The sequence below is a fragment of the Ursus arctos genome, unplaced genomic scaffold (assembly GCF_023065955.2).
Source record: "Ursus arctos isolate Adak ecotype North America unplaced genomic scaffold, UrsArc2.0 scaffold_15, whole genome shotgun sequence".
Classification (NCBI taxonomy): Eukaryota; Metazoa; Chordata; class Mammalia; order Carnivora; family Ursidae; genus Ursus; species Ursus arctos.
In genome coordinates this window covers 57195991-57223605 of record NW_026622819.1, presented here as the reverse complement: position 1 = coordinate 57223605, position 27615 = coordinate 57195991, and the positions used below count along the sequence as shown (strand labels likewise).

The 27615-nt window shown below is 43.3% G+C and overlaps 1 protein-coding gene across 5 annotated transcripts in view; it reads right to left on the bottom strand.

The window, feature by feature from the left end:
* DOCK2 (dedicator of cytokinesis 2) overlaps window positions 1–27615 on the bottom strand; it is a 406900-nt gene that overhangs the window by 65827 nt on the left and 313458 nt on the right. For 4 of the 5 annotated variants that reach the window (XM_026510947.4, XM_057312309.1, XM_057312311.1 and 1 more), the window contains 5 exons: window positions 25588–25686; window positions 23008–23102; window positions 12171–12249; window positions 2199–2299; window positions 2050–2108 (listed from right to left, as the gene is read on the bottom strand). In XM_026510947.4, the coding sequence (XP_026366732.1) occupies window positions 2050–2108; window positions 2199–2299; window positions 12171–12249; window positions 23008–23102; window positions 25588–25686 (433 nt within the window). Of the gene's footprint in view, window positions 1–2049; window positions 2109–2198; window positions 2300–12170; window positions 12250–20626; window positions 20788–23007; window positions 23103–25587; window positions 25687–27615 lie in introns of those variants that run through there. The other variant, XM_057312312.1, reaches the window with a different exon arrangement.

The following is a 27615-nucleotide window of genomic DNA, read 5'->3' as shown; positions in this document are numbered from 1 at the left end:
TGGGGCATATTTGCATCATTCTGTTCCAGGCCCAGCTACTTCTTCCCATACACCTGACCCTGAGGCCGTGTGCCAACTACCAGGTAGGTCTGCACTTGCACCACGGTTTTTTGTTTTTTTGCTATTGAAGAGTAATGGTAAAGGACACATAAAATGTTTTCTTATATCCCTGTCCTTATCCAAAGTGGAGAAATAAAAGACAGACTGAGGAAGTGATGGTTTTCTAGAAAAAGAGAACAGAGATAGTATTTCTTTACAGAAGTGGTTTTCAAATAAGGGTAGTTTTGCATATTCCTCTCCCCCGCCCCAGGGACAATTGGCAATGCCTGGAGACCCTTTTGGTTGTCACGACTAGGGAGGATGCTATTGGCGTCTAGTGGGTCCAGGTCAGGGTTGCTATTAAATATCCTGCAGTGCACAGAGCACCCCACAACCAAGAATTATCCAACTCCAGATGTTGATAGTACCCTGCTTTATGGATGTCTGTGGGTTTAACATGCCCCCGCCCCTTCCCTCTTTGACATTACCTGCTTGGGCCCTGCCCTTCAGGCACTAGTGATACAAGTCCGGTATTGATGACTAAAGAGCCAGAACAGGAAAAGTAGGCTCTGTCCTGATGGGGCAAGGGTGAAAACCATGATAAAAATTCTGAGCTGGGTGTGGCCTCCATGGCTTCACTCTCCCAGTTTTTGCTCTTATGAAACTCATAAGCACCCTGGGAGAGGTGCTGTTTCCCCAGATTATGCCCAGTGTCACTCGGTCCCCTGCTTCAAACCTCATAGCTTGTAAATGACAGGGCAAGACCTAAGGCAGGTATGTGGCCATCTGTTCTGGGCCTGGTTGCCCGGCTCTCCCTTTGATTTTGTAAAGCAATCCATAGCCCCCCTAGTACCAGTGTGTGCTCTTCACCCGAGTCTGGTGCTGCCAAGGAGCGCAGAGTGCAGATGGGCAGTCTGTCTACTGTGCTTCCCCTGCAGCGAATGGACCTTGCCGGAAAGGGCAAGAAACTGCTGTCCAGGAAATCCAAAGAGAACTGAAAGATATTAAGAAGGCTGGGGAAGTGAGAAGCAAGTCAGGAGAGATCATTTAGGTTGAGCCCCCAGAATAGGCACAGTCCCTGTAAGTGGCTCCACTGAAGAGGGTCACCGTCCAAGCCTAGGGCAGAGCAACTTGGCAGCAGAGGGTCAAGGAGGGCGTACAAACTGGAGATGAAAACACCTCATTACTTGTACCTCTGCATCAATCCGTCCATCTATGCACTCATCCTTACAGCACATATTTATGGAGAAGGATTCAGGCCTTGAGCAAGGAGTGTGGCCCCTAACCTCACGGGATCCAAACCAAGCTCTGGGCTTTGCAGTTGTTTGATCTCAAGCAAGTTACTTCCCTCTCTGAGTTTCCTGATCAATAAAGGGAGGGGGAGTTTTTCCATCTTGTAGGAGGTGATGTAAAGTTAAATAAGACCTCCTTAGCGCAGGCCTGACTCAGACTCTCAATAAACGTCTCCCAGATTCCATTTCCCCTTCCTTCCTCCCATGGGTACCACATGGTTCACCCATGATTCCTGTGGCTCACCAAAACAGGGATTGCTTCTGGGGTCACCTTCCACCTCATATCGCATCACAAAAGACCCTTGTCTTGCACAGAACCAGTTCTCGTCTGTGAGGTTGGAGGGTCTTTTTTAGACCACAACATCCCTGAAGAAGCTGGAGGTAGAGTGGCCCACCAATCAGCAGGAAGCATGCATGTGATGTGTGAGGACATAGTTCCCACAGCAGTCCTGTCCTTCTTCCTTTCTGTAAATTCCAATTTGACTTCTTAAGGCCTCATGGCACCAAGCAGAAGCAGACCCACAGATGTTTGGGGGCGGGACATGGGGATGGGCACTCTCTCTCATCAGGCACTTATTAAGGACCTAAGACGCACACGGTGATAAGCTGCTATTTCAAGCTCCCACCGCTGAAACCCCTGTGGCCCTCTAACAGATGGTCTTCAAGAAGGAGCTTGGCGTGTGCAGATGTGTCTGTCTGGATGCATGTCCCTACTTACCCAGCTTGTACCACATATCACGGATGGAGAAGCCAATTAGCCGTCTCATGTCCCCGTACCTAGGAAAAAGAACACATGTCTGCTTCAGGCTCCCATCTCAGAGAGTCCCATGAAACCTCCACTTCAGGAGACCCAAACAGGCAACCTACTTATTCAGGATTTTGTTGTATTTGGCGTGCGAGAACTGCTCCAGCTGCAGAGAGTCCTGAGTGATGAAAGCCACCGCCAGATGAAAATAGTTGTTCCACAGCTGTAAATGAACGAGTAAAGAACAGTCATGGCGAGGGTCCGAAGGGGGAAAACGAATTAAATGCTGGGCAATGTGAATAATTTATGAAGATGGCAGAAGATAGTGGCAGAACCAGTTTAATTCTGTGCACTGCAATTTTCTAACTGGCGCTGACTCTGAAATTACCATCCTGGCTGAAGCAAGGACAATGGATGGATTTCTCTAGGCGCTGACCACATCCTGTCTCTGATGACAGGGCAAGGAGGGGGCTTTTAGGGCTGCTTTGAAAAAAAAATGCTTCCTTCTGTGTTTTGAAAGACAAACAACTCACCCCTGTCCAGTGTCCTGGTAGAATTAGAGGTTGATGGGGGTTATGTATTTCAGGGACTCTCAGCCTCTCTAGAAGTCCTCCCTGATCCACCAGACAGCTCACAGGACCAGTCTGCACCCCATTCTGTCTTGGAATATTTTACCTTCTCCTTAGTTCAATGGTTTCAAAGTGTGGCCCCAGAACAACAGGATCAGCGTCACCTGGGAACCCACTAGTAATGCAAATTCTCTGCCCCTCCCCCAGACCTACTGAATCAGACCCCAGAAATCTGGGTGTTTACAAGCACTCTGGATAATTCTGATGCTCGCTGGAGTTCAAGAACCTCTGAGGGTCTAGTTTATATGTAGGCTTATTGTAATTTTAACACTTACATGATCACTTGGTGCTATACACAAGGGTTAATACTAAACACCATTCCACTGGCTCATGGTGAGATAGAGCCAGCAAAGGGTTCAACACATGGGACGTGCTCCAAAAGATGAGATGCGGTGATGGTGATATTGATACAACTACAGCACCTGAGACATGGAGCCTCAGTGAACCCATCTGCAAAAGGTGTACCCCTTGTACCCACTGCAGAGGGCTGTCGTAAAGACGACATGAGATGATATGTGTAAAGGGCATGATTCTCTGTAAGGTCTCAAAAGCACTTGTTAGCCATATTGTTCTTTTCATTCATCTAGTGATTCGTTTGGTACCAAAGCAAATAGTACAAGCTGGCCCCTTGAGTGCTCAGGGTTATTATTACAAGATGCTGAGGCCCGACAAGGAACAGATCGGGGAGAGTTTTGCTGGACAAAGCTCATCCACTTTCAGCCCCCTCTCAACAGTGACAAGAGGAAGGGTAAAACTAGATAGAGAAATCACCTGCCATTAAGACCTTCATCCTTAACTCAAAGATGTTCACTGGAGGTTTCAGATGGCCAAGACTAAGTAAAAGGCAGTTCTACCCTTGATAACATCGTGAATGCTATCCAGTTTTACTTTCAAATGGGCTTGTGGTTCCAGTTTCAGAAAGAGGAAAACAAGTACTTCATTTTTACCATGGGCCAGGTACTCTCCCATACATCCCTCCTTTCATCTCTCAAAACTTGGTAGCTATCATTAGTCCCATTTTATAAATGAAGAGAATGAGGCTTGGAGGGGTTAAGTATTTTTCCAAAGGGCACTTTGTTATATATACAGTAGATCTGGGATTTAAACTCAGGCCTTCTGATCAAGGCTCAGCGCTCTTTGTACACAGAGTGATCAGACTTTGGTTATGCAGACGGCAGTCCCTACCCCTGTGCAGCTCACATTCTGTTGGCAGGATACATTTTTCTTTTTTGAAACTGTATCTCCCAGAGTCCAAAAGACCAAGCTGCTCCCGGTGTGAAGCAGCCTCCCGGCTTGTGGAGTCCATCAGGTCAACTCTCCACACAGAGACCATAGGATCTTTTTAAAACACTTTGGGTTCTATCACTCCCTTCCTCAAATTCCTTCAAAGGCTTCCCCAAACCATTAGAATCACATCTCAAGCCCCTCTGTTTCCCTAGTAACCCTGCTTATCCAAACACACTGTGCAGGTCAGGTCTCCGGCTGCCGTCCTCCTCATGCCCCCATGACTTGCGGGTTCTGAAAAGGCACTGCTTTGGTCTGTCTAAGCCCAGACTTTATACCTCCTCACATTTAAGACCGTATAAAACAACAAGCCAGGGAAACAGAAAACCTGGTCAAAGGACATGGAAAGGGTTATTTTGAAGGTGAGAAATTCCTGATTTTAGGAAATTTCCAAAGAGTAATCAGGATACAAAAAGAAATAGATATAGGACAATGTAAATTGAATTGCTATTACTTTCAGAAATAATTCCGGAAAGGTTCCCCTAACACATTTGAAAACACAGACGTGTGAAACCTAGAGCCTCTTGCTACTCTCTGTTCTAAATTAGTCCTTCAAAAATGTTTTCTCTGCCACCCCGTTCCTAATTTTTTTAAATTTAAATATAATCCATATATCATAACATTCACTTTTTAGAGTATAGAATTTAATGGTTTTTAGTATATTCACAAAAGATAATGCAACCATCACCACTTAGCCATCATTCCCTATTCTTCCCTCCCCCTCAGCCCCTGGTAATCACTAATCTCCCTTCTGTCTCTGTGGATTTGTTCAATCTGACATTTCATAGAAATGGAATCATAAAATATATAACCTTTCACGTCTGGCTCCTTTCATTAAACATAACGTTTTCAAGGCTCATCTGTGTTGTCACATGTATCAGCACTTCATTTATTTTTATTGCTGAATACTAATCTATCCTATGGACATACCACATTTTATGTGCCCAGTCATCCATTGACCGACATTTGTGTTGTTTCTGCCTTTTGGCTTTTATGAATAATGCATCTATGAATTTGTGCATACAAGTTTTTGTGTGGATTCTAATTCCCTGGGGTATATACTTAAGAGTAGACCTGATTTTCCTCTGTCTTCCCTCCTAGATCTTTGTGGGCCATGAGATCATAGATCCTGTGCCTCTTTTTTCTTAATAGATCAGAAATGGTGCCCCTAAGTATCTCACCCACAGTTTCTGCCCAGTTTTGCCCCATAGAGCAATGTGGGACCCACTGTGAAACTGAGGGAACATTGTCATGGTGAGTGGCTCTATAAATGCCCTGAGAGGTGAGCAATGGCCACAGCCAGAGACTTCTGGGCACTCATGATGCCTCTGCTCTGAACCTTCCTTGACTCTTGCTCCCAAAGCACCAGGACAAAAGGCACTGCCATGGCTTTTCAAACCTCGTTAAATTACCAGTGTTTTCTCCCTCAACAAACTGCTTATTGGCGGGGGGGTGGGGTGGGTGCTGGTCTGACTATTGTCTGTAGTGTTGATCGTAGGTTATTTGACTGCCCTGTCTTTCCAACTGTGAGCTCCACCAGCACCAAGGGGCTTGTCTTCCACTTATTTTTATCCTTAATGCCATATTCAGCACAATGGCTTAAATGGTTTGATTGTAGCTAGGCTCTAGAAAATATTTATTTATTGATCACCGTATTGTTAGAGAAATTCTCCAGTTGTTTCAGAAGGTCCCAGATTTTTCTTTCCTCCCTGCCCCAAGCTGCCTGGTGGCATTTCTACAAAGTGCCTAGCTTAGCTGGCTCAGGGAAGCTGCAGGAGCTTGAGCCAAACACATGGGTCCTCTTTCCCTGGGGGAAGAGGTGAGGTGACTTCTGATCGGGAATTTCGTATTTTGAAATAATAGGACAACAGAAGGTTAGAACTAGAATAAATTTAAGGGTCATCTGGTCCAACTCCCTTATTTCACAGATGTAAACAGTGAGATCCAGATAAATGACCACCTGAAGTCATACTGCTAGTGGGTATAACTAGAATTTAGTTACTTTCAATTAACTCAAAAAATTAAACATTCAATACACATATGGTCAAAAAACTTAAATGATAGAAAAGATGAAATGATAAAAGGTTTATTTTCCATTCTACCTTGGACCCTAGTCAAATTTCCCAGAAGAAAAAAAAAATTAACAGTTCCTGGATATTCTTCCCCCAATTTTTTTAATGTATAAACAAACATGTATAGACAGTTCAAAAAATAGTCTGCTGTAGTTTGCTTTTTTCTCTCGCCAATATATCTTGCAGATGCGTCCATATTAGCCTATACAGATCTACTTCACTGCCTTTTATCGCTGCATGCTACTCTGCTATAAGGATATACTTTCATTTGAACCAATTCCCTATTTATAGGCATTTAGATTGACTCCAGCTTTTTTTCTCTTTAGCATCAGTGCTGTAATCAACATGTTTGTTTATACATCTTTGCGCAGGAGAGACTATAACATAGTATACATTCCTAGAGCTGGAATCCTTTAGACAGGGGTTCTATGCAGATTTTGTTGCTGTTTGTTGCCTTTGTTGTTGAATAGATACTGTAAGGTTGCCTTCCAGGATTCCACTCCAATTATCAGCTCCATTATCATGGGCAAGTTGCGTTACCTCTCTGAGTCTCCGTTTCCTCAGCTGGAAAATTGAGGCTAATACTATGTAAAGGGAGGTAGTTATAAGGACCAAATGAGGAAATCACTGCCGAGAAAACTCCTGCTTCATCTTGCGATCCCAGTTCAACAACCACTTCCTAAACGGGCATTGGTGGTCTAGTGGTAAGCCTAGCTGCCTTCCAAAAATCACTTCCCGGGGAAGCCTTCCCAGATTGCTCTGACTAAAGCAGACCCACCTATTCACCTTCATTACACCCTGTTGGCAGGATTTATGACATGTTTTAAGCTGAACTAATTTATTTCCTGTCTCCTCTAATGGAATAAGCATCCTGCAGGCAAGAACCTTTTCTTTTTATTCACTGTTGTATATCCAGTATTTAGCGTCGTGTCTAACCCAGCATGTGCTCACAAATATTTGTTGAATGAGTTCATTAATGAGTCCAGCATTCCGCCTGCCTTCTTGTTAACTCCTCCCCAGACACTATGATCTTTGTAGTATTATTCTTCCATTTTGGAAACCAGGACACTGAGGCCCAGAGAAGTTAAAATAACTTGCCCCAGGTGACACAGGCTCAAAATGGCGAGATTGGCATTTGAATCCACACGCATCTCTCTCTAGAACTTGTATTCTTAACCACTCTGCTCTTCTGCAAAAATTGCTTTTCTTTCCTTTCTCAGTTTCCTTTAGCCTTGGCTGTTGGTCAACATTTCCACTGGGTCATCGGATGTTCCACGGTCCTTACAACAGACACTCGAGGATTTTTGATCCTAGGAGGTTCTTTTGCAATGGCCGTAAATTATTATTTATCCCAATTCCATTAAAAAAAAATAATAAAGCACCCAGCACAGTGTTGCTAAAATGCTCCAGTGTGCCCTCTGAGCTATAAAGCCATGGCTGCCAGGGACATTCTAAGGAGGCCACTGATTTTGGGAGTGAAAGTTTCCAATCATGGCTTTGGGTTAGGAACATCCAGTCAGAAGTTATCTGGGGCCCTTGAGCTATGGCCGAAGAAGCTGTCCCCAAGCATGTGACCATTTTTCTGTGTCGTGAAATTGTCCCACCTTGATCCTCCCTGGGGGGGTGCAGTGGGCCTCTTCAGGCTTTGATGGGTGCCCTCCATGGTATGTGCTCCCTCTCTCACTTTTTTTGCCATTACAAGTTACGTTTCTTATTATAGAGACCAAGCCTGCCTTCACTCCTCCATTAATAGCTGGGAATATCCTGGAATATCCTTTATCATTTCACAGGGTCTCTAGTACAGGTTCAAAAATGATCCCAAGGTAACCTGATGCCCAGAAGCTGATCCAGAAGTGCCTCAAGGCCAAGGCTGGAATTACCAAATGCAGAGTGAATTACAGCTTCCCAAGTAGAGAGGATGTTCTTAGTAGTAATCAGACAGCTGCTTAAGACAGAAACAATCTTCCTGGAGCCAAAGAGCACATCTGAAGTGTAACCATGGATTCCTGGCCAATCAGAGTACCCAATATGGAGAGTCTAATCCCACAGCCAATCATCGCAGAGCTCTCTATCCCAAGGCCAGCAAGAGCTAACTAGGGCAGACAGTGTTTCTGGAGCTAAATAGAGCTGTCTCCTAGATTTGAAAGGCACTCTGTTTTTAAAAGACAGGACAGAAGAGTGGAAAGGGCCTGGGCTCTGCAGACGGGACAGGAACTGAATTCCAGCAGCTCCTGCTTAGTGACTAGATGACCTTTAACAAGACAGTCAACCACTTCTTTGAAGCTCGGTTTATTCACTGGTAAAATGGGTATATCCCAACGCAACAGGGTTATGCCCTAAGTAGATACTTAATAAAGGTTAGTCACCTTGAAAGGCTTGGATGCTAGAAGATGGATTCACAGCCTACTATCACGCCTCTAAGATCCTTGAGGGCAGGGCAGTGTTCTGCTTTGCTTCTGAGTTCCTCAGAGCGTGTTATAGTAGTCTGGACCTATGAGAATCGCTCTTAAACAGAAACCTTTGCTGAATTGCATTTGAAATTCTCTCTTGGTCTTCCCTGACCAGCAAATGGATGTGAATGCCAAGGCCCAGCATCCTGGATAGGGACTGGGAATGCAAATTATTTTAGCCCTGGGCAGAAAACATCATTTCTGTAATTCCCAGGTCTTGTCACTTGCAGAGTGGCACCCACAGAGCTTCTTGTTTTTGTCCTTTGTATCATAAAACCACAGTTCCAGAAAAGATATTAGGGATAATCTCATTGCACCTGCCCCTCCTCTGGACAGTGGCTGCCAAGGCCAGCAGCTCTCAGTGATGGATGCTGTCCCTGCTGATATTAAATGCATAATTAATGAAACCGTAAGAAGGAAACAAGGCGCGTTCCAGGCAGGGTACAGAGAACAAATCCATTCTCGCACGGGGTGAGGAGAAGGTAGAAGAACAAAGATAAGGCTGAAAAATGATCCTGTTCTTGAGTACTTTTCAGAAAATATCTATGGAGGTCTCATTAGCAAAAGAGACTTATTTCATTTTGTAATGTTGGCCATTTTCTTGTTATATAAAAACTGTGGGTATGACAGCCCCGGGCAATGCGTGGTGACCGGAAAGATGCCTTCTTACTGTCCTGCTTACCAAGGACTGGCATATGAGTTCCCAGACCTGACATATTTGGGGACCGTCATCATCATTATCATCAAGATGATAACAATTATTATGATGAGCTAACATTTTATTAAATTGCTACCATGTTCCTGGCACTGTTCTAAGTGCTTTACATGAATTAGTTCACTAAGTCCTCTCAAAAATCCAATGAGGTAGCTGCAATTTTAATTTGATGTTGAAGAGACTGAGGCACAGAGAAATAAAGTAATTTGCCTAAAGTCACACAGCTCATAAGCTCAAACCTTCTATGTATGAAACCCCCACTTCTCTGGGCATCTCTCAGATGCAGATTTTCTTTCAGGAGAACAGGATAAAATCTAAAAGAATGGCATGAAGGACTGAAGCTGCACTTCTCTTGAAAAGTACCCCCTAAGACCATGGGTGGGCAGCCAGAGTCGGGGAACCAGGTCTAAGGCTGTAATTGCCACCACCCACGGAAAGAGATGGGCAAACCAGCCATCAGTTTTATGGCCTAAACCCTGCCTCACTGCTGGCCCCTAGGTGTGTTGGTCCAAGCTGCCCCTCGAAAAAAGCTACAACCTTATTAACTTCCTGGAACACACTCGTACCTGAAGCCTGCAGGCATCTGGTGCACATTTGGAAGGGAATCAAACACTTCTTCTGATTCAAACAGCCAAAGTGACATGTTTTGTTTCCACGTCAGAGATTTATAACTCTCAGCCAGAACCTCTCCGTGAACCCAGTGTGGGGGTGACTCCCTATCTAGCACATGGCGGTGGTGATCTGCGGCTGTGATGTGAGCCACCGCTGTGTTCTGGTCTCAATTCCACACTGACATGCTGTGTCACTTCAGGCTATCTGCTCATCACCTCCGAGTCTCCGTTCCCGCATCCTTCCAGCAGAAACCGTACTAGTAATAGTAACTAACTTGTAGTGTGGTTGTCTGGGCTGAGAAAGAAAATGCCCGAGGATGCTTCTCATGAGATCTGCATGTATAAGGCATCAGAAAATAGCAGCTACTCTTTGTATCATCATCGTCATTATAGTGCAGTTGCCTGATTTGAATGCAAGATAGTGGGAGGGAATCGTATTCAAAGATAATGTTTATTAAATACTTCTAGGCTGGTGTTCTCCAGCAGAGTGGGTCTCATAGGCCTCAACCCAAGCATCATCTCCCAAGGGAGTCCTACTATGTGTCAGGCACGGAGCACAGAGTCTCTGTGAGTAGAAGGTCTTCATACTCATGAAGCTTACACTTTACTGGAGAAAAGAGAAAAAAATGTGCTGGTAGACAAACAAGGAAGATCATTTCAAATAATATTTAGTGCTATGAAGAGACTACAACAGGCTAAGTGGTAATACATAATGGCCATGGGATCAGTGGGGATCCCTCAGAGAGGGCTCGTCAGGGAAGTCCTCTTTCAGGAGAAAATATTTGAATGAAAACTGGTGGGACCTTACAGTGAATTCTCCCAGCCAGCCCCTTGACCAGTTCCACAAAACCCCTCCAAAATAGAAAGAGTAGGTATAGTGAGCATTTTACAGATGAGTCCACTGAGGCTTGGACACAGTCCAGGCCTTGCCTGAGGTTGCTCAGCCAGTCCCAGGCCAAAGCCCAGCTCGGAACCAAACACCCTAGATGAACAGGCAGAAAATACCATTGCTTCAGTTCACTGGCAACTTCCTAAGTTTGCACTACGAGAGAACCTGGGGGTCAGGGATTTCCCCAGAGGAGGGATCCCCTTTCAGGGGCGTTCTCTGTCATATCACCACCCAGAGGTAGCAACATGGGTTTTTCCACAAGGCTTTGAGGAATTGGCTCTTCTTACCTAGGCCTTGAGCAGGTGTGTCACTCTGCCCCAGGGACATGATTTGAGGCCCTCAAATCTCAGAGTCCCCAGGTCTTGTCTGAGTCCTAAAAGTGATTTCTGGAAGAATCATGAAGTCCCAGAAATGTATTAGTGAGCTTTATTTTTCAGTGTGTGTGAGTGGCTGTTTTACTAGGCTCCAGTGAATAGAAAAGTAAAAGAATGTGATACATTTCTAAAAGGTGGTGCTGGAGGAGATTATGCTAAGTGAAATAAATCAAGCAGAGAAAGACAATTATCATATGGTTTCTCTCATCTATGGGACATAAGAACTAGGAATATCGGTAGGAGAAGAAAGGGATAAAGAAAGGGGGGGTAATCAGAAGGGGGAATGAAGCATGAGAGACTATGGACTCTGAGAAACAAACTGAGGGCTACAGAGGGGAGGGGGGTGGGGGAATGGGATAGGCTGGTGATGGGTAGTAGGGATGGGTAGTTGCATGGTTCACTGGGTGTTATACGCAACTAATGAATCATCGAACTTTACATCAGAAACCAGGGATGTACTGTACGGTGACTAACATAATATAATAAAAAACATTAAAAAAAAAGAAATATTTTTCTACAAAGATACTATAAGGAGAATGAAAAACAAGTTACAGACTAATAGAAATTTTCAAATCACATATCCAACAAAAAACTTGTATCCAGAATATATTTCAAAACTGTCAAAACTCAACTACTAGAAAACACTCCCCCCCCCTTTTTTTTTACTGTGTAAAAGGCTTGAAAAGCCACTTCAATAAAGAGGATATAGAGACAGCAAGTAAATAAATAAATAAATAAATAAATAAATAAATAAATAAATAAAAGGTGGTGCCCCCTCTGACAATGGATGAATGCAAATCTCCTCTTTAGCACAAGATACATTATACAGTCACATTCGCATATGCTGCTCAGTTAATGACTATTTATTTAATCAAGGGCCTGGTTCCAAACCCTGAGTTTCAATCAAGGGCCTAATTCCCTCCTTGCCCGCACTCCCTCTGTGGAAACCCCCAGAGACACCGGTATACCTTATGTGTGTTTTGAGATGTGTCTGATGGAGCAATCAGCCCAAGATGCTAGAGCCACCTTGCCAGGGCACCCCAAGCACACCTCGGGTGCCTCACACTCACCTGGAACTCAAAGTTCGTGTGTTCTAGGAACTTCTGGTTCATGGTTTCTGCAAACTTGTTGATAGCTCTCAGGAAGACCCTGGAAGAGGGGAGAAGGTCACCAGGCCATCCAAGTATGTTACCCTAGGCATCCCTCCCCATCCTCCAGACCAAGGTTCCCTTGGAGAGAGGCTCAAAGACCCAAAGAAGAAGTCAGCTGACCCACCCGCTCACACTGTAGACCTGGGGCCATGTTTGCCCCTCAAGAACTGAAGAATTGTCTGTTTGACTTCCTTAGAAAATGTCTTTTGTTTGAACCATTACAAGCTTATGGCAGAAAATTTATGCTATCCAGAGACAGGAATTGCCTCCCCCACAAACAAGCAAACAAACAAACAACACACAATCAAATCTTATCATCTAGAGAAAACCATCACTGAGATTCTGGTGAACATTATGTTCAAAGGTCTCCCTAGACGTATGTACATGAATGGCGTTTGAAAGATATCATTTTGATAAATAGGGCTAAACGGCAAATGCTATTTCACAGTCTGTCTCTTTTACTCGGCAATAAACTGTGTGTGCCTTTCATGCCAATGAATGCAGATATACATCATGCCTTTTGATCACCGAGGAGCATGCTGTTCTACGGGTGGATCACGGTTTATTTAATCACTCTTTCAGTGATGATCCTTTATGCTCAGCTTTTATAGACAGTGTGTCAGTAATCACTCTCTTATGTACACCTTGCACCTCTGATATACACTTCTTTTCCAGTCCTCTTCTTGAAGTGGTAGTACTTATCAAATGCACTTTCAACATTTTGGTACCTGTTGTCAAATTGTGTTTCTCCTTAAACGTCTTCCCATCCATCTCTTCCTTCCCTTCTTCCTACCGAGCCCTACTGACTGGTCTTTCAGCCTCCCATCTCTTGCCTCTTCAACGTCAAGAGTACCTTGCCCAGTGGACAGCTCCAGTCATGTCAATCACCCATTTCGGTGACACTCCACTGCCCACAGGATAAGCCGAAACTCTTCCTCTTGATAGTCAATGCCCTCATGATTGGATCTCATCCTTTCTCGACTCATTTCTCACTGTTTCCTGGTGCTTTTCCTTGTTTTCCAATACATATCTGTGTCCCTCCTTTATATAAAATGCCTCTCTCCTTTTAATCTCTTTAGGACAGGGTCTGCTGCGTCCTTGTATCCCTCAAAGGACAGTCATTGCAATTTCCTTCCCCAGAATTCATCATGGTCTGGGATGACTTATTTGTGTGACTCAATAATGCCTGTCTCCTCCACTAGACTGTACTTTCCTTGAGATCAGAGATTCCCTCCATGATCTCATCTATTCTCCAACCTGCATGCCTTTGGCTCCCAAGTTTATATCTTCCTCCCTGGCCTCTTCCCCAAGCTTCTGGCTTGCATTCCAGCTCTCGACTCCATATCCTCATGGGGATGACAAATAGACATCGCAAACATAAGGTCAAAATCTCAACTCCTATTACCTGTAGTCTTTCCGTCTTTCTGTAGTCTTCCTATCTCTGTGTTAACGTTAACTCCATTCTTCTGATTGCTCAAGGGGAAAGAACTGGTGGTAGTATCCTTGATTTTTCTTTTTCTCTCATATCCTATACCTGGCCTGTCAGCAAAACCTCTTAGCATTACTTTCAAGATATATCCAGAATTTGACTATTTCTCAACACCGCATTGCCATCAGCCTCAACCAAGCCAACGTCATTTCTCTCTTGGATTTCTGCAGTAGCCTCCAAACTGCCACAGGGCCCACCTGTGACCTAGTGTCCATTTTGTGTGTGTGTTTATAAAATCTTTGAGGGCAGTGACCAGATCTTACCTGTACCACTGTCTATAAATTTGATGAACAGTGAATAATCAATAACTACTTACCCATTGAGTGGCTAGTCCAGGGAAAATGCCCATTTGGCCTACCTGAGACACAACAGGAAGCCAGCAAAGGAAGTGTTGTTTAGAAGGTTATTGCTTTGGGTAATGCCTGGGGCTCAGTTCTGCTTGGGAACCTCTGAGAGACTGTATAGAACATGCCTGCACATCAGAGGTGTCCCCTCCCAGGGATGAGGAACCTAGACTATTTACTAATGCCAGCCTCTCTGTAGTTGAAAGTTGCTCCCGTGGACATTATGTCCTTAGCATGTCTGGCTTGCCCTGTAGGTAGACTGAGCTCTCTCTTGTAGCCAGAGAAAGTCCAGAGACTGAAGGAAGTAGGAAGTTCAGGAAATGTGCTAAATGTCCACCAAAGCTGCAGGTATATTCTGGATGGGCCAAGAGTGTGGGCAGGGCACGTCTAACATGTGCAATGTTGGGCATTACTTGTAAAGAACCTGGGCTAGGTAGTCATCAGGCACCTAAACATTGTTGAACAAAGAAGACAGCATGTCTTGGTATCAGGATCACAAGATTTGTACTCCCACACACGCACACATGCATGCACACATACATACACCCACAGTTGGATAGGGACTCTGGCTTTGTCGCTTCCCAGCTGTGTGGATTTGGGACATGTTCATGTCACTTTGACATCTCTGTTCCCTTCCCTGTGAAATACCAGCAGTGTAGCCCCTTTCCCAGGGTTGCTGCAGGCTTTAGTGGCAGATGTGTGGTTAGGTGTGGAGCATGGGTCCTGACACAATTGTAACAAGAACACAGCAGCTATAGCTGCTTCAGACCTTTGGGTTGCTTCATCCTTCTTCCGAAGTCAGGAACTAACAGTGAAATGGGCAGACAAGACCAGGTGCAGCTGGCAACCAGTTCTGAGGTAGGCAGGACCATGTAAAGGCAAAAAAAGTGAAAGTCCCACAAAATCCTCCCCCTATCAGGAGTCAAAAAGTGAGATTTCTTTGGCTTTGCTCTTCTGTCATTTGCTAATATGCCTTTGAAAAATATCTATATTTTCCCCTTAAAGATTAGTATCATTCCCCAGATGGAAATGCATTGAGTGGCTGTCATTTTATATTATAAGCATCTTGGAATCTCTAATGTGATCCCAAAATGAGGGGTTTTACAAATTCTCGGAAGTAACAAAGCTATCAGTAGTTTCAGTAATAGTCATTATTTTGATTGTCAGCCTAAACCTGTCTCTGGTTCTCAAAGGTCAGTCGAATAACCAGGAATTGATCAACCTTCTGTGCTAATGGTGGGTTCTGATGGCAGACAGGCGCTGGGGCCAGTAAGTCAAGGTTCTTCCCTCTCTCTGGATTCTTCTACTGGGAATCATGAATCATATTACTTAACTTCAGTTTCTCATGTATGGGTCTGGGAAAGTATGTCTTTTGTCTTCTCTTTAAAAAGTAACTGTACTTAAAAGCCTAAGCACTAATAGGGTGAAGTAAATTGGAATGAAAACATACTTAACTCTCTGTTACTCTCAACAATGAACTTGAATTGTTGAAAATAAAGTTCATGACCACATCTCAACCTAACACTTCCTGCATCTCATTGGTGATGCTTAGTAGGATCTATAAAATCAATAATAATCTGAGCCGCAGTTACCAGCGATGGGCTCTCTGCTAAGTACTTTGCATGGACTCTTCTGTACTGTTTTTTTTTTTCTTTTTTTAATTCTCATATTAACTCTCTGAGTTGGATATTGTTTCCATTTGAGCGATATGAGTTTAGGTAACTTTCCCAATACCCCAGACAGTACATATGAAATCAAGATTTAAACAGAAGTAAGCTGTCTTCACAATGTAAGTATTTAACCACTCTGCTATTCTGTCCATAAGAAAACCTCTGTAATTGTGTTCAATCCCAGCTGTGAGCTCACCTTATTAATAAGAGCAATGACAGAAGTGTAGCTATTTGTGTACCCTGTAAGGACTCTACGGACGTTCTTTCACGAAATTCTACAAACTGGGGTAGATGCTCTTGTTATACCCACTTAACAGAAGAAGAAGCTGAATATTGGGAGAGCAAAATTATTTCCTCACATTCACACAGCTAATAAATAGCACAGTCTAGACCCAATGTCAGAGTTGTCTTTCTCTAAAGCCTTTTCAATTAACCAGAAGGATATACTGGCTCCCTTGAAGGCCAGCCTGCAGTCTTTTGGAACTGGGCATGCTTCGACTCATGCCCACCGTTTTGCACATAGTCCCGTCACACTTGGCCCCTATCATCCTGCTGCTCTGCCCACAGCCACCTGGGCACAGGGCCAATGCTCGACTCGGGCAGTGCTCCCTGGGTGACCAGCGGCCTATGGGTGATCTTATCGCTAGCCAGTGGCGGTGGCCAGGTCTGGAGAGTAGTTAAGTCAAATCCTTTGTGTCAGTCCTAAAGCAGGACAACTAGAGAGAAGGCAGTGACCCACACCCTGAGGAGAAGCCGTGAACAGATGACTCTGAAAGGAAGCAGAAGCCACATGTGAGAGAAGTCAGCCGCTGGGAATAGGAAGAAACTGGTGGAAAGATCCTTGAAGGCAGAGTAGGAGAATAATGATGATAGCTATGATTTAAGAAGATAGGACTAATACCAGGTCCTACACTATGTGTTCTACATGCATTTTCTCAACCAATTTTCACAACACCGCTAGGAAGTCGGTCCTTTTGGTTTTAGTGCTATTACAGAGACTCCTGCAGGTACTTATGCAAGCCTACCCCTGGTCAAATCCCCACACTGGCACTCTTCCATGCTGTGGCCTGGAGCTGGCTGCTTGACCTCGGGGAATCTCAATGGCGCCTTCTGGGACATGAGCCATGTGAAGATTAAATAAGATGTAGTGTAAAAAGCTGGTGGCCTAGTGCCTCAGCACATAGAAGTCCTCAAAATGACAGCTGTTGTTGTTGTTGTTGTTGTTGTTGTTGTTGTTGTTGCTAATAGCCTGGTCACCTGGTAGCTCTGAGGTGGGAGAATTCCAAGCTGAAACCATTCGGATGTGACAACAAACCCATACCCACAGGTTGTAGGACAGGAATAAGAGGGCATGCCCTTTCTGGTGAGAATGACCAAGGGAGGGAGAGGGCCTCTTTGAACCCCATTCCCCTTCTCTCTGTGGTTCATGGGATGTCATTGATTCTACTGGTCAAAACTTGATGATGGAAGTAAAAGAGCTGGAGAAGAGAGTCCTTATTCCTCCCCTGGAGGCAGTGAGAAAGCCATCCTCCCAGAGCCTTTAAGCTGCTTTCCCCACAACACACAAAAGCTCCATGCACCAAGAGGTTAGAGTGAAGCAACAGCTTCCAGTGCAGCGTCTAGGAACAGCTCACCCCCAGTGCCCTCGACACCACCTGTGGAATCTGGGATTCTGGCAAGGGACACGGTAGGCTCTTGGAATCTGGGAGCCTGCAGCCTGCTGAACATCAGGATTAGTTGTGCTGTGCTGGCTAAAGAACCCACAGAGGAGCTTCCTTCTGGGCCATATGCACTGGCGAAGGTGAGGCCCACCAAAGGAGTAGGCGCGACAAATTAATGTAGGTAGGAGGAAGGGGAAGTGGGCATCGGTGATTCGTCAGCCTCCTGAGGGAGCCACCATACAATTGCTGGTGCTGCCCTACTCAGCTTCCCATGATCAACTTCTGTGACCCTACTGGGTGCCTGGTATGTGCTTGAGACACTGAAAAAGGTAGATAAGATCCAGCCCAGATTTGCCTCTTCTGTGAAATATTTTGGGTATTCCCAAACCACAGGAATATGACAAGGACAATAATAGCTAACACTTATGAAATGCTTGCTATGTGCCAAGAGCTGTTGTAACTACTTTGTATATATTATGTCATTTCATTTTGGTCCTCACAGTTGTTATAGGTACTATTATTAACCCCATTTTATAGGAAGAAAAATTGAGTCATAATAATTGCAGAATTTCACGGAAGGTCAGCTAACTATTAAATGGTGGAGGCAGGATATGGACCCTGGTAGTCATAAATCCTACCTCTTCTGGGTATTTTTTGTGCTGTAAACTCACTCGGTGACTGTAGCAGTTGGTCACATTTCCATGGGCATATTTACTGTCTCACCAACTAGAACATAAGCCCTCTGCCCTCTGGGACCGAGGGACAGGCCCACTCCCTAGAGCCCTGCATAACCAGGACACTCAATAAATATGTGTTGGTTGATTCCTTTTTCAGACGCCCTAAGGATGTGTACAAATCCCCAAGCCCCCTCAGAATGTTGGATTTCCAGATCGAGGTGCATATGGAAGGGGAGAAAAGAGGTTCCAGGTATAATTTTGTTAGCTTACTACATTATGAAGAACCATATCATTTAAAAATCTACCATATTCTGTAAATCAGATCTCACTGAAAGCTGTGTCTTACCAAAATGAAAAAAAAAAAAAATTCTAACAGAAGGCATTTCTTGCAGTAGACATGTCACTATGTCTGCATACACAAACAGTACATAGCTGAGAAGACATTCAACTCTGGAAAACTCCATTCCCTCCAACAAGCAGAAAAATAAATTGTATATGACTAATACATACATACACATATAAATCATAAGTGATAATAGAGAACTTATAAAAACAGGTAGGTTATAATAATATGTAAATAATAAGGAAGGAAGGAAGGAAGGAAGGAAGGAAGGAAGGAAGGAAGGAAGGAAGGAAGGACATATTAACACATTGAAGGAAGTACATTGTAAAGTACATATTAACCAGCATAGGGAATAGAAATGTTCTAGAGAACACTGGCCTGGGCTAGCCATGCTGCATATTCTGTTTGTCCAATTTACATTGAAATCTTCCACTGACTAGCCACATGATCTTGGGCAAGTAAACTCTTTGGGCTTCTTTCAGTTTTCTGAGCCACTAAATATGCAGTGGGCATATCTGTACAATGCACTTCATTATATGAGCCTCACTATTTTATAGGATGAAGCAGTAGAGATCAAGAACATGGACTCCAATTGCATGGATTCTCATTAGCAATGCAACATTGTGGAAGTTACTCATCTATTCTGTGCCTCAGTTCCCTCATATGTAAAATGTGAATTACAATAGCTTACGTCATAAAGTCGTGAAGATTAAGTAACCTAACACATGTAAGGGATTCACACAGCAGTAGATCTGGGTGCCTAATGCATGTTAGCTATCATGACATCACACCAAATGGAAAAGACGTGAGAACATTTCAAGCACTCCATTGTAGACTGAAGATGAAGGACATCTACTACTACTCTACCTGCCCTTCAAGGAGAACAACAACCACTTCTCTGGTTGGCATTAAGCACACGCTTCTCTAGTCCAAGGCTAAGTTTGTTGTCTATACCCGGGGATGGCAATGCATCTGTTCAGTGAGTTTTCTGAGGTACCAGCACTATGCTAAGAACTAACTCATTCTATCCTCACAAAAAAAACCATGAAATGGACGTTATAATTAATCCCCATTTTACAGATCAGGAAATTGAGAGTCCAAGAGATTAAATGACTTCTCAAGGAAGAGAAGTGGCAGAAGAAGTTTGAAACCCAGCTGTATTTCTGAGTCTAACTTTTTTTTTTTTTTTAATGTAAAGACTTAAGTACTTAGCTGAGCCTTAAGGGATGCAAATATTTCTATTTAGGAGACAATTCCACTTTCTTAGATTCTTTAGAAAATTACTTTGTAATTTTCTAAGTATTAAGAAACCAAGGATTATTATATCATCTCTGAGGGCCTATCTCTCCAAAAAAGACCAAAGTCCTTAGCTAGCTGGGATTTCAGGAGGGGACATTCCTCTAAGCTCTTCTGCATGCTTCCTCCAAGATGACTGTAGGCAGCCCAGAAGGAATTGCTGGCCTGGTCAGGGATCCAGCCTCTCTGGGATCCCATCCTCCTGACCTTGTATAAGTGGTAGATGTCTGTGAGTTTATTTGCCTATCCGTCAACCAATTCTTCTCTTGGTAATAACTCCTAGACTTTTCCTTTGGATAACTATTCTCCCTACCTCCCCCTTTGCTCCCAGGTTTTGTGGTTTGGGTAGAAGAAACCATTGCCTCCCAGTTGCAAAGTGAGTCACGTGACCCAAGTCTGATGAAATAGCAAATTTCACTTTCCCAGCCACAGAAATTTATAAATGGGCATGCAGCCCAAGCCAGAGCTTTGAAGATTAGCCTGGGGACACTTGTTCTACCTTTTTCTTCCTATTAAGCTTGCTAATTCAAGACATATATCTAGAATTTCTAGAGCCCATTTTCCCCACCACAAAGAGAGCAGCTGCCTGAGAATGAAGTCAACATAGAAAAGAGCAAGGATAGAGATACAGATTTCTTATAACACTGTTTGTGCTCCTAGATACATCCATGCCTGAAGCTATAACTCTGAGCTAATAAACTCTCTTTTTACTTAGGCAGATTTGAACTAGATTTCTTTAAAAATTCTAATCAATAAGCAGCTATTGGATACACAGAGTTCATTATATGTATTTATGAATATCAGACTTTGGCTAAGAGCTGAAAACACAGAGAAATGAGACATAGTGCTTGCCTTCAAGAAACTTATTCTTTAGTGGCAGAAATAGTCATATGAAGAGACAATTATAGCACAGTGGAGTGAGTACCGTAATATGGGCACATATGGAAATACAGAGAAGAAAACACATTCTCCTACCATGAGAGAGTTCTAGAAGCATCCATAAAGAAGAGATTACAAGGTGAAGAATTTGAAGGATGCTTTCATGTTGAGTTTCGTCTAGAAGGGAGGAGAGCAATAATTTATGCAAAGTCATAGAAGAACGAAATGGTAAATAACAGTGAATAGTTGAATGTATCTAAAGCATAGGGTGAGTTGAAGATGACTCATGTGGGTGCTTCATGTATTTTGGCAAAACCTGAAATCATTATTGGCCAGCTGGCAAAGAGTAAAAGGATTCACACACAGTTCCAGAGCTGGCTACCACTGTAACCAAGATGACTGAACATTGATATAAGGCAGTATCAGCTTCAAAATTTCTTGAGCTCAGTGCACAACGAAAATGTGAATCTCCTGGTTCAAAAATTACTAAGAATTTCAATATGGCAAAGGGAGGGAATTAAAGCAAACATGGACCCCGTTACAATGCAAGGTCCTAGGTGACTGTACAGGGTGTAGGCCCGGAAAGCTGGTCCTGACATAGGGGTAAGAAGGGACGTACCTCTGATCTGTCATGGGCCTAATTCCCACCAACACTTTAAACATTGCAAAAAAAAAAAAAAAATCATTTAATCATTGCAAAAGGAGACTCCCATCTGTGTGATGTGAACAGGGAGAATCAGGGCAAGGTTAGCCCAGATTGAGAATTCTGATATTTTGTTGCTGGGCTGATTTTTCTCCTCCCACCATAAGCTCCATTGCATAGCCAGAAACTTCTTTCTGCCTTGACAAAACTCTTCTCTCCTTCACCAGCCCCTAAAGCTGCCCCCAAGAGCACTGCAGGTAAGTGAGTCTATCGAGTCACATGGCTAGGCACTTGGGCATCCAATTAGTGGAAGAACAGCTTTTCAGAAGACAGAAAGGTAAGAGATGAAGGCCACCTGGGACTGGAGTCAGCTCTTAGGCATACGTGAGATAGAATTCTCAGACTGTATCCAATGACAAAATTATTAATACATAAATGTTTATAGTCTTCACTCTGCCTCGCACTAAGAATTCTGCTTCTTGCCTCTTTAACTTCTCTTCTTCTTCCACCCTCTAGGGATATTTCCATTTGCCAGCCAATTTTTGGTTTTCTGGATCTAGAACAAGGGCAACAGGTAGAGAGAGACAAAACTTCTTGCCAGTGTAAAGTGAAGGGCCTTTCATGGGGAAGATTAAAAATATATGAAGCCACAGAGGAAAGTGAGAGAGGGAAAAAACAGGGAAGGCGCCAAGAAGATTCAGCTTTAAAGGAGTTTGTGGAGAGGAATTGAGAATAAGGTTGTAAGAGAAACATGGATAAAACATGGGATGTGAGTGATACTGAGAGCCAGAGAAATGAAGAAAGGGAATATCAGAAAATACTGCTGAGTGTTATAATTTGAATTTCATTTTAGTGAGATGATACTATTTGAGAGAAAGCATTAAAGAATGAAATCACTTATAAAATTACTTTTATCTAGTGTTGTGCTGGGTATGTGGGATCTGAGTTATACTTGGGTTACATTGGTATCCTATGAGATGTTAATAGATACCATATATACACATGGAGACGTACATATATGCACACCAAATGGTTCCACTAGCAAGTAAACTTGTGAAATTCCATATCCTAAGTCCTCCATTCAGAGATTCCCATCAGCATACTAAAGGTTCTAAGAAGTTCTGTGCAGAAATCTGTTCAAAGCTGCTTAATCCCATGCTTCCTAAACTTATTTTACTGTATGCCACAAAATATACTTGATAAAATAAATGTTAAAATACTATAATTTTAATAAGCCTGACCTACTGTCTCAAGAGTTTAGGGAAGACTTCACAAAGTATGTTATTTTTTTAAAGATTTATTTACTTATTTTAGAGAGAGAGAAAGAAAGAAAGAGGGGGTTGGCAAAGGGACAGAGAGAATCCCAAGCAGACTCCCCATTGAGCGGGGAGCCTGTTGCAGGGCTCAATTTCACTACCCTGAGATCATGATCTGAGCCAAAACCAACAGTCAGAAGCTTAACCGACTGAGCCACACAGGCACCCCACAAATTATGTTATTTTAACTGGTATTTGAAGATGGAGAAGGTGGGAGGTAGCCAGCTCAGTATATACAAAGTCATGAGGACTGAAGTATTTTTAAAAAAGGAAGATTCAAGATTGGTGTGGAGTTCCTTAGGGTTTAAAAGTAGAAAGAAAGACTCTGCTACACATTTTCTTCTCACCAGGGAGAAAGTATCCCCACCTTGTCTCCATGAGTGCTCTTTAAAGTGCTTGCTGGGGTGACACAGCTATTAGGAACAAGGGGCAGCTTACCTGTTCTGAACCATACTCATGGCCATCCAGTCTAGAGGATACACATTTTTCCCAATGAGGTCCTTGAACATGATGAATGTCTCCATCAAGAAGTCCTGAAATTGCAAAGCAAAACACACCTGTCATCTTGTTTCATATAAACCAACTGGAAGGACCCAGATCTTGTTGGCTGTTTAAATTTTTTCTTTATTATTTTTTAGGAGGGCAGAAAGGGAAAGGGCATTCATTAAATAAATCCAGTGGAACCAATAGCAGTGGATTTTTAAATGGAAGCTTCACGTTGGTTACCAGGAGACTGTTTCACAAATACAAGTGGAATGTGACTATGGGATGTGAAAATACTCTCAAAATGAAGCACTAGTGATTTTGTTTTTGGGAGGAAAGAAGTAAATGCACTTATTGATGTCACAATTTTATAATCATCTTCTCAAATATGTATTTAAGAAGGAAATATTCTACACTTTGTGAGGCATCTCGGGTCATGTAGCAAACAGTTATTACCATGACCACCTAATTAGCAGTACTGTAAGCACAGCTAGTTCATAGGTAACAGACACATCCATGGGCAGATTAGAGGAAACCTCTCATTCGAAGAGGTTGAGAGTGGACCTCAACACACCCCATCAGATATTGCAGCTGGCCAAGTTTGTGCTCCATCTTTGGCAAACACAAATTCAAGACAAATCCAGATGGCCAAGACCAGGACCCCTGGCATGTGGACGCTCCCGAGCTGGAAGACACAGTCAGACTCTGTCTGCTTTTGGGAAAAGTTAAAATCCATAGGAAACCCATTCAGAGCTCTTTTCTTAAGCTAGTGGTTTTCAAATTATTTTAACAGCAAAATTCTTTGTCCAAAGAAAATACTACCCAGAATGGAATACGTAGAATAGATAAAAGTAGAATGCTGTGGTTGATGTGTGTGTGCGTGTGTGTGTGTGTGTGTGTGTGTGTGTGTGGTAGAGGACAGTGAAGATGGGAGGAGAATAATTTGAAAATCACTACTTTAAGCTAAATTGCAAAATTCTGGAAATGAGATTGGTTCCTTTTCAGCAATCCTTGCTTCTAGGGAAAATTACCTCGATGCTTTAAGTCCCAGTTTCCACATGAGCAGAATGGGGATGATATCTAACTTGGAGAGTTACTATGAAGGTTAAGCGCACACTGTCTAAAAGATGGTCAGCACGGAGCCTGGCCCACTGTAAGTGCTCATTAAGTGCTGGGTCATGACAATGGCGAGTCTTGTTATCATCCTTGATAGCACCTGGGGAAATGCAGATACCATCACAGGCTCCTTCCCTTCCTATGGTCACAGAGAAGGCCTCCAGCTCATAGATGGAAAATCCTAGCTTCTGAATGAGAAGCTCTAACACGCTCTAAGGATTAGGAGAGAAATTCAAATCCTACTCTGCCACAAACTTGCCATGTGGCCTTGAGCAAGTAGATTGTAGACTTGTAAAATGTGACTACTAATCCCTAGGTCATACTGTTGTGAAGATTACGCAACAAAGTATATATGTTCAATAAGTAAGAATTCCCTTTTCTACCGTTCTTCTAACCTTTCCTTCCACTAAGGATCAAAAATTAGGAACCTGATCTATTTCCATGCTCTATGACACAGAGAATTTAGGGGAAAAACCTGGGTTATTTAGCTTTATTTTTGTTTTATTTTTTGTGTATCCAGAAGAAGGTTACATTTCTTGCCAATGCTGACCCAGTGAGGAGACCCTCTCTCTGCTGAATGGCTGAAAGAATAGGACATTGGCTTCCTAATAATTCCCTTTTTATGGGCCACCCTCTGAGATTGGTCCAAGGAGAGTTGAAAGTGAGCCCGAGCAGCAGAATTCCTGAATCTAGTGTAATAAGGAGACAATGACAGAGGTGGCCATGTTGAAGGCAAAGGGACTGTTATACCCCCAGGACAGCCTGGGCTGGGCTTTATGTTGGTAAGTCATCCGCTACAGAGCTATAAGCCTATAGGCCACAGTCCACGTGCAGACTGTTCTGTAACAAATGAGTCTTGAGAGACTAGAAGAGCAAGGGGGCTCAGAAGCCAACTTCCTCCATGTATTTGTGATCATAATATAGAAATCGCTACATTTACTGGGCATTTAATATGTGAGAGCTACTGTGCTCTCATTAACCCTTTCCCAACATTAGGACATAAATAATTTATTTCCACTTTACAGATGGGGAAACTGAGGCTTAAGAGAGGTAACTTGCCCATGATGACATAGCTCTCCAGTGACAAATCCTGGATGCAAATCCTAGGTTGTGTGATTCTATCACTCATGGTCTTAAGCCCCAAAATGTCCATGATTCATCAACAAACATTTGTTGAGGCAGATGTAGACTAGACATTCAGGTTTCATCTTTGACAGGGACTGAAGACATGCTTCAGAAGCGTTATATAGAAGCCTAAATGGAAAATAGAACTAGGGAATCACATGAACATGACGGTAAATTTAGAAACACACATACACAAGGTTCACTGGGACACCTTCTTGCCCTATACTCTCAAGAGCCAAGAGTATAATACGCCTCCTCTACACTGCCCCCCACCTCAGCATCGTGCTGACTCACCACAAGTTCAGAGCTGGTCTGGAAGGTCTCAATATAGAAGGAATAGTGCTGGTCACCCATCTGGTTTAAGATGGCTGTCATACATGCCACAAAGTGACTCTGTAAGAAAAAAGAAAAATGCCATGAAATAGAGGAGAGAGTACCATGAGATTGATCTTCCCCAATTTCTTGACTTCAGACTAGAATACACCCCAACCATCTCACGTAAGTATCAAAAGTCTCCCAAGGGTAGAGAATCTCTCCTTACTGGATCAGCAAGTGAAACTTCCCTATGAGGAAATGGTTCCTTACTGTTCATTTATGGGTTCATTCTTCAAAAAGCATTTACTGAACACCTATTATGTGACTCAGACTGTAGTGGGAGCTCCAGGTATAGAAAATGGAACTTGATCCATCACTTCTCCAGCTACTTGTACTTTGGGAAAAGGCCAATGCACTGGTGTCAAGGGATCTAGCCTGTATCAAGAACCTGGAGATAGTTTGATTTTCCGATAAATAATTTTATATGTCTAAGCCCCAATTGTTTCATCTGTAAAATGGGACAATAATCCATCTGTATCTACCCCCAGATATGGATCAAATGGCTCCTATAATGCTTTGAATACAATGAATTTCTCTATAGAGGGAGCAGTTGTTGGACCATCAAGAATCAGCTAATGAGAAGCCAGTAGCTTCCAGGAACCAGCACTTGTTAAGGGCCTTGGAGGATAAAAGAAATGAGAAACGGTGGTCCTTTCTCTTCAGGAGTTCATGATCTAGTTGGGAAAGGAAGATTAACATCCGTGAGGGGAAATGTACAAGACCTTTGATCTGCCAAGCAGACCAAGTGTCAGAGGGATTCAAACTAGAAAGGAATCAATGCAAGGATGTGGAGAAGAGGTAGGTCTGGAAGGATCCATGGGCTCGGAGGAGCAAGGACCACATTCCTTCATGTACCAGAATACACCACCACAGCCCTTTCTGCTTTTCCCTCCCAGATCTTATCAGTCTGTATCAGGGTGCATTTTTCATTTAGGCTAGTGTCTGCAAGCAGCATTTAGGGATATTTACCCTGGAAACCTTGTAAAGGAGGTACCAACCACAAATCCACCAGGGGAGAGGAGCCACTCAAGATTGTCTCCTGCAAGATTCCAATGGGACTGTCATCTTAGTCAAAGGAAGTCCCACTAGGTTTGGTCAAGGGCAGGCTTGTGGAAGATGGTCTGCTCAATGTGAGGCAGGCCTCTCAAGGGAACCCTACTGCTAAAGGGTGTCCAACAAAAGGCATACCAGAGAGATGGGCCTGGAAGTATTATGTGAGAACCAAGAAAATGGGTTTGGTATCAAAAACGGTTATCTTTGTTTAAAAAATAATAATATATATGTATTTATATATATATAAATAATATATATAATATATACACAAATATATATAAAACACACATATGAAAAAATATATATGTATATAAAACACACATTTGAAAAACTACATATCCTTATAGAGTACAGCTCTACAGTTTAGTTACGGTGGTGGAGGAACAGCCTCAATGTCCCAGGAAGCCCCTTCTGTCTTCCTCCCCAGAAAGTCTTTTGGATAACTTAATGTTTCTCAAGCTCACAGTCCCAAGAGTAACTCCCAGAGATCAGGAATGTCATTTGCTTCTAAAGTTTTTTTTCCCAATTAAGATGTTAGGAATAACATGCCCTCCCAGTCAGCAAGACCAGCTATATAATTTGTGGGGCTCAGAACAAAATGAAAATGAAGACTCCTTGTTAAAAATTGGCCAGAATTTCAAGACAGCCCCAGGTCCCATTCTGAGCACCAGGCCAGGTCCTACGCTCAGGGAGCCAGCCCTGCCTGCCAGTGACCACCACCACGCTCACACTTCGTAAGTGTTCACAAAACATGCAAAGCTGTCAGAAAGCGCAAAGCTGGGACTCTGGGGAGCAACAGTGAGGATGCTGTGTGGATGGGGACCTGGAGCCTCTACGCTGGGGTGAACCGTCTTGGTCGTCCAGGGAGGCAAATCCTCTCCTGCTCAGACCCCC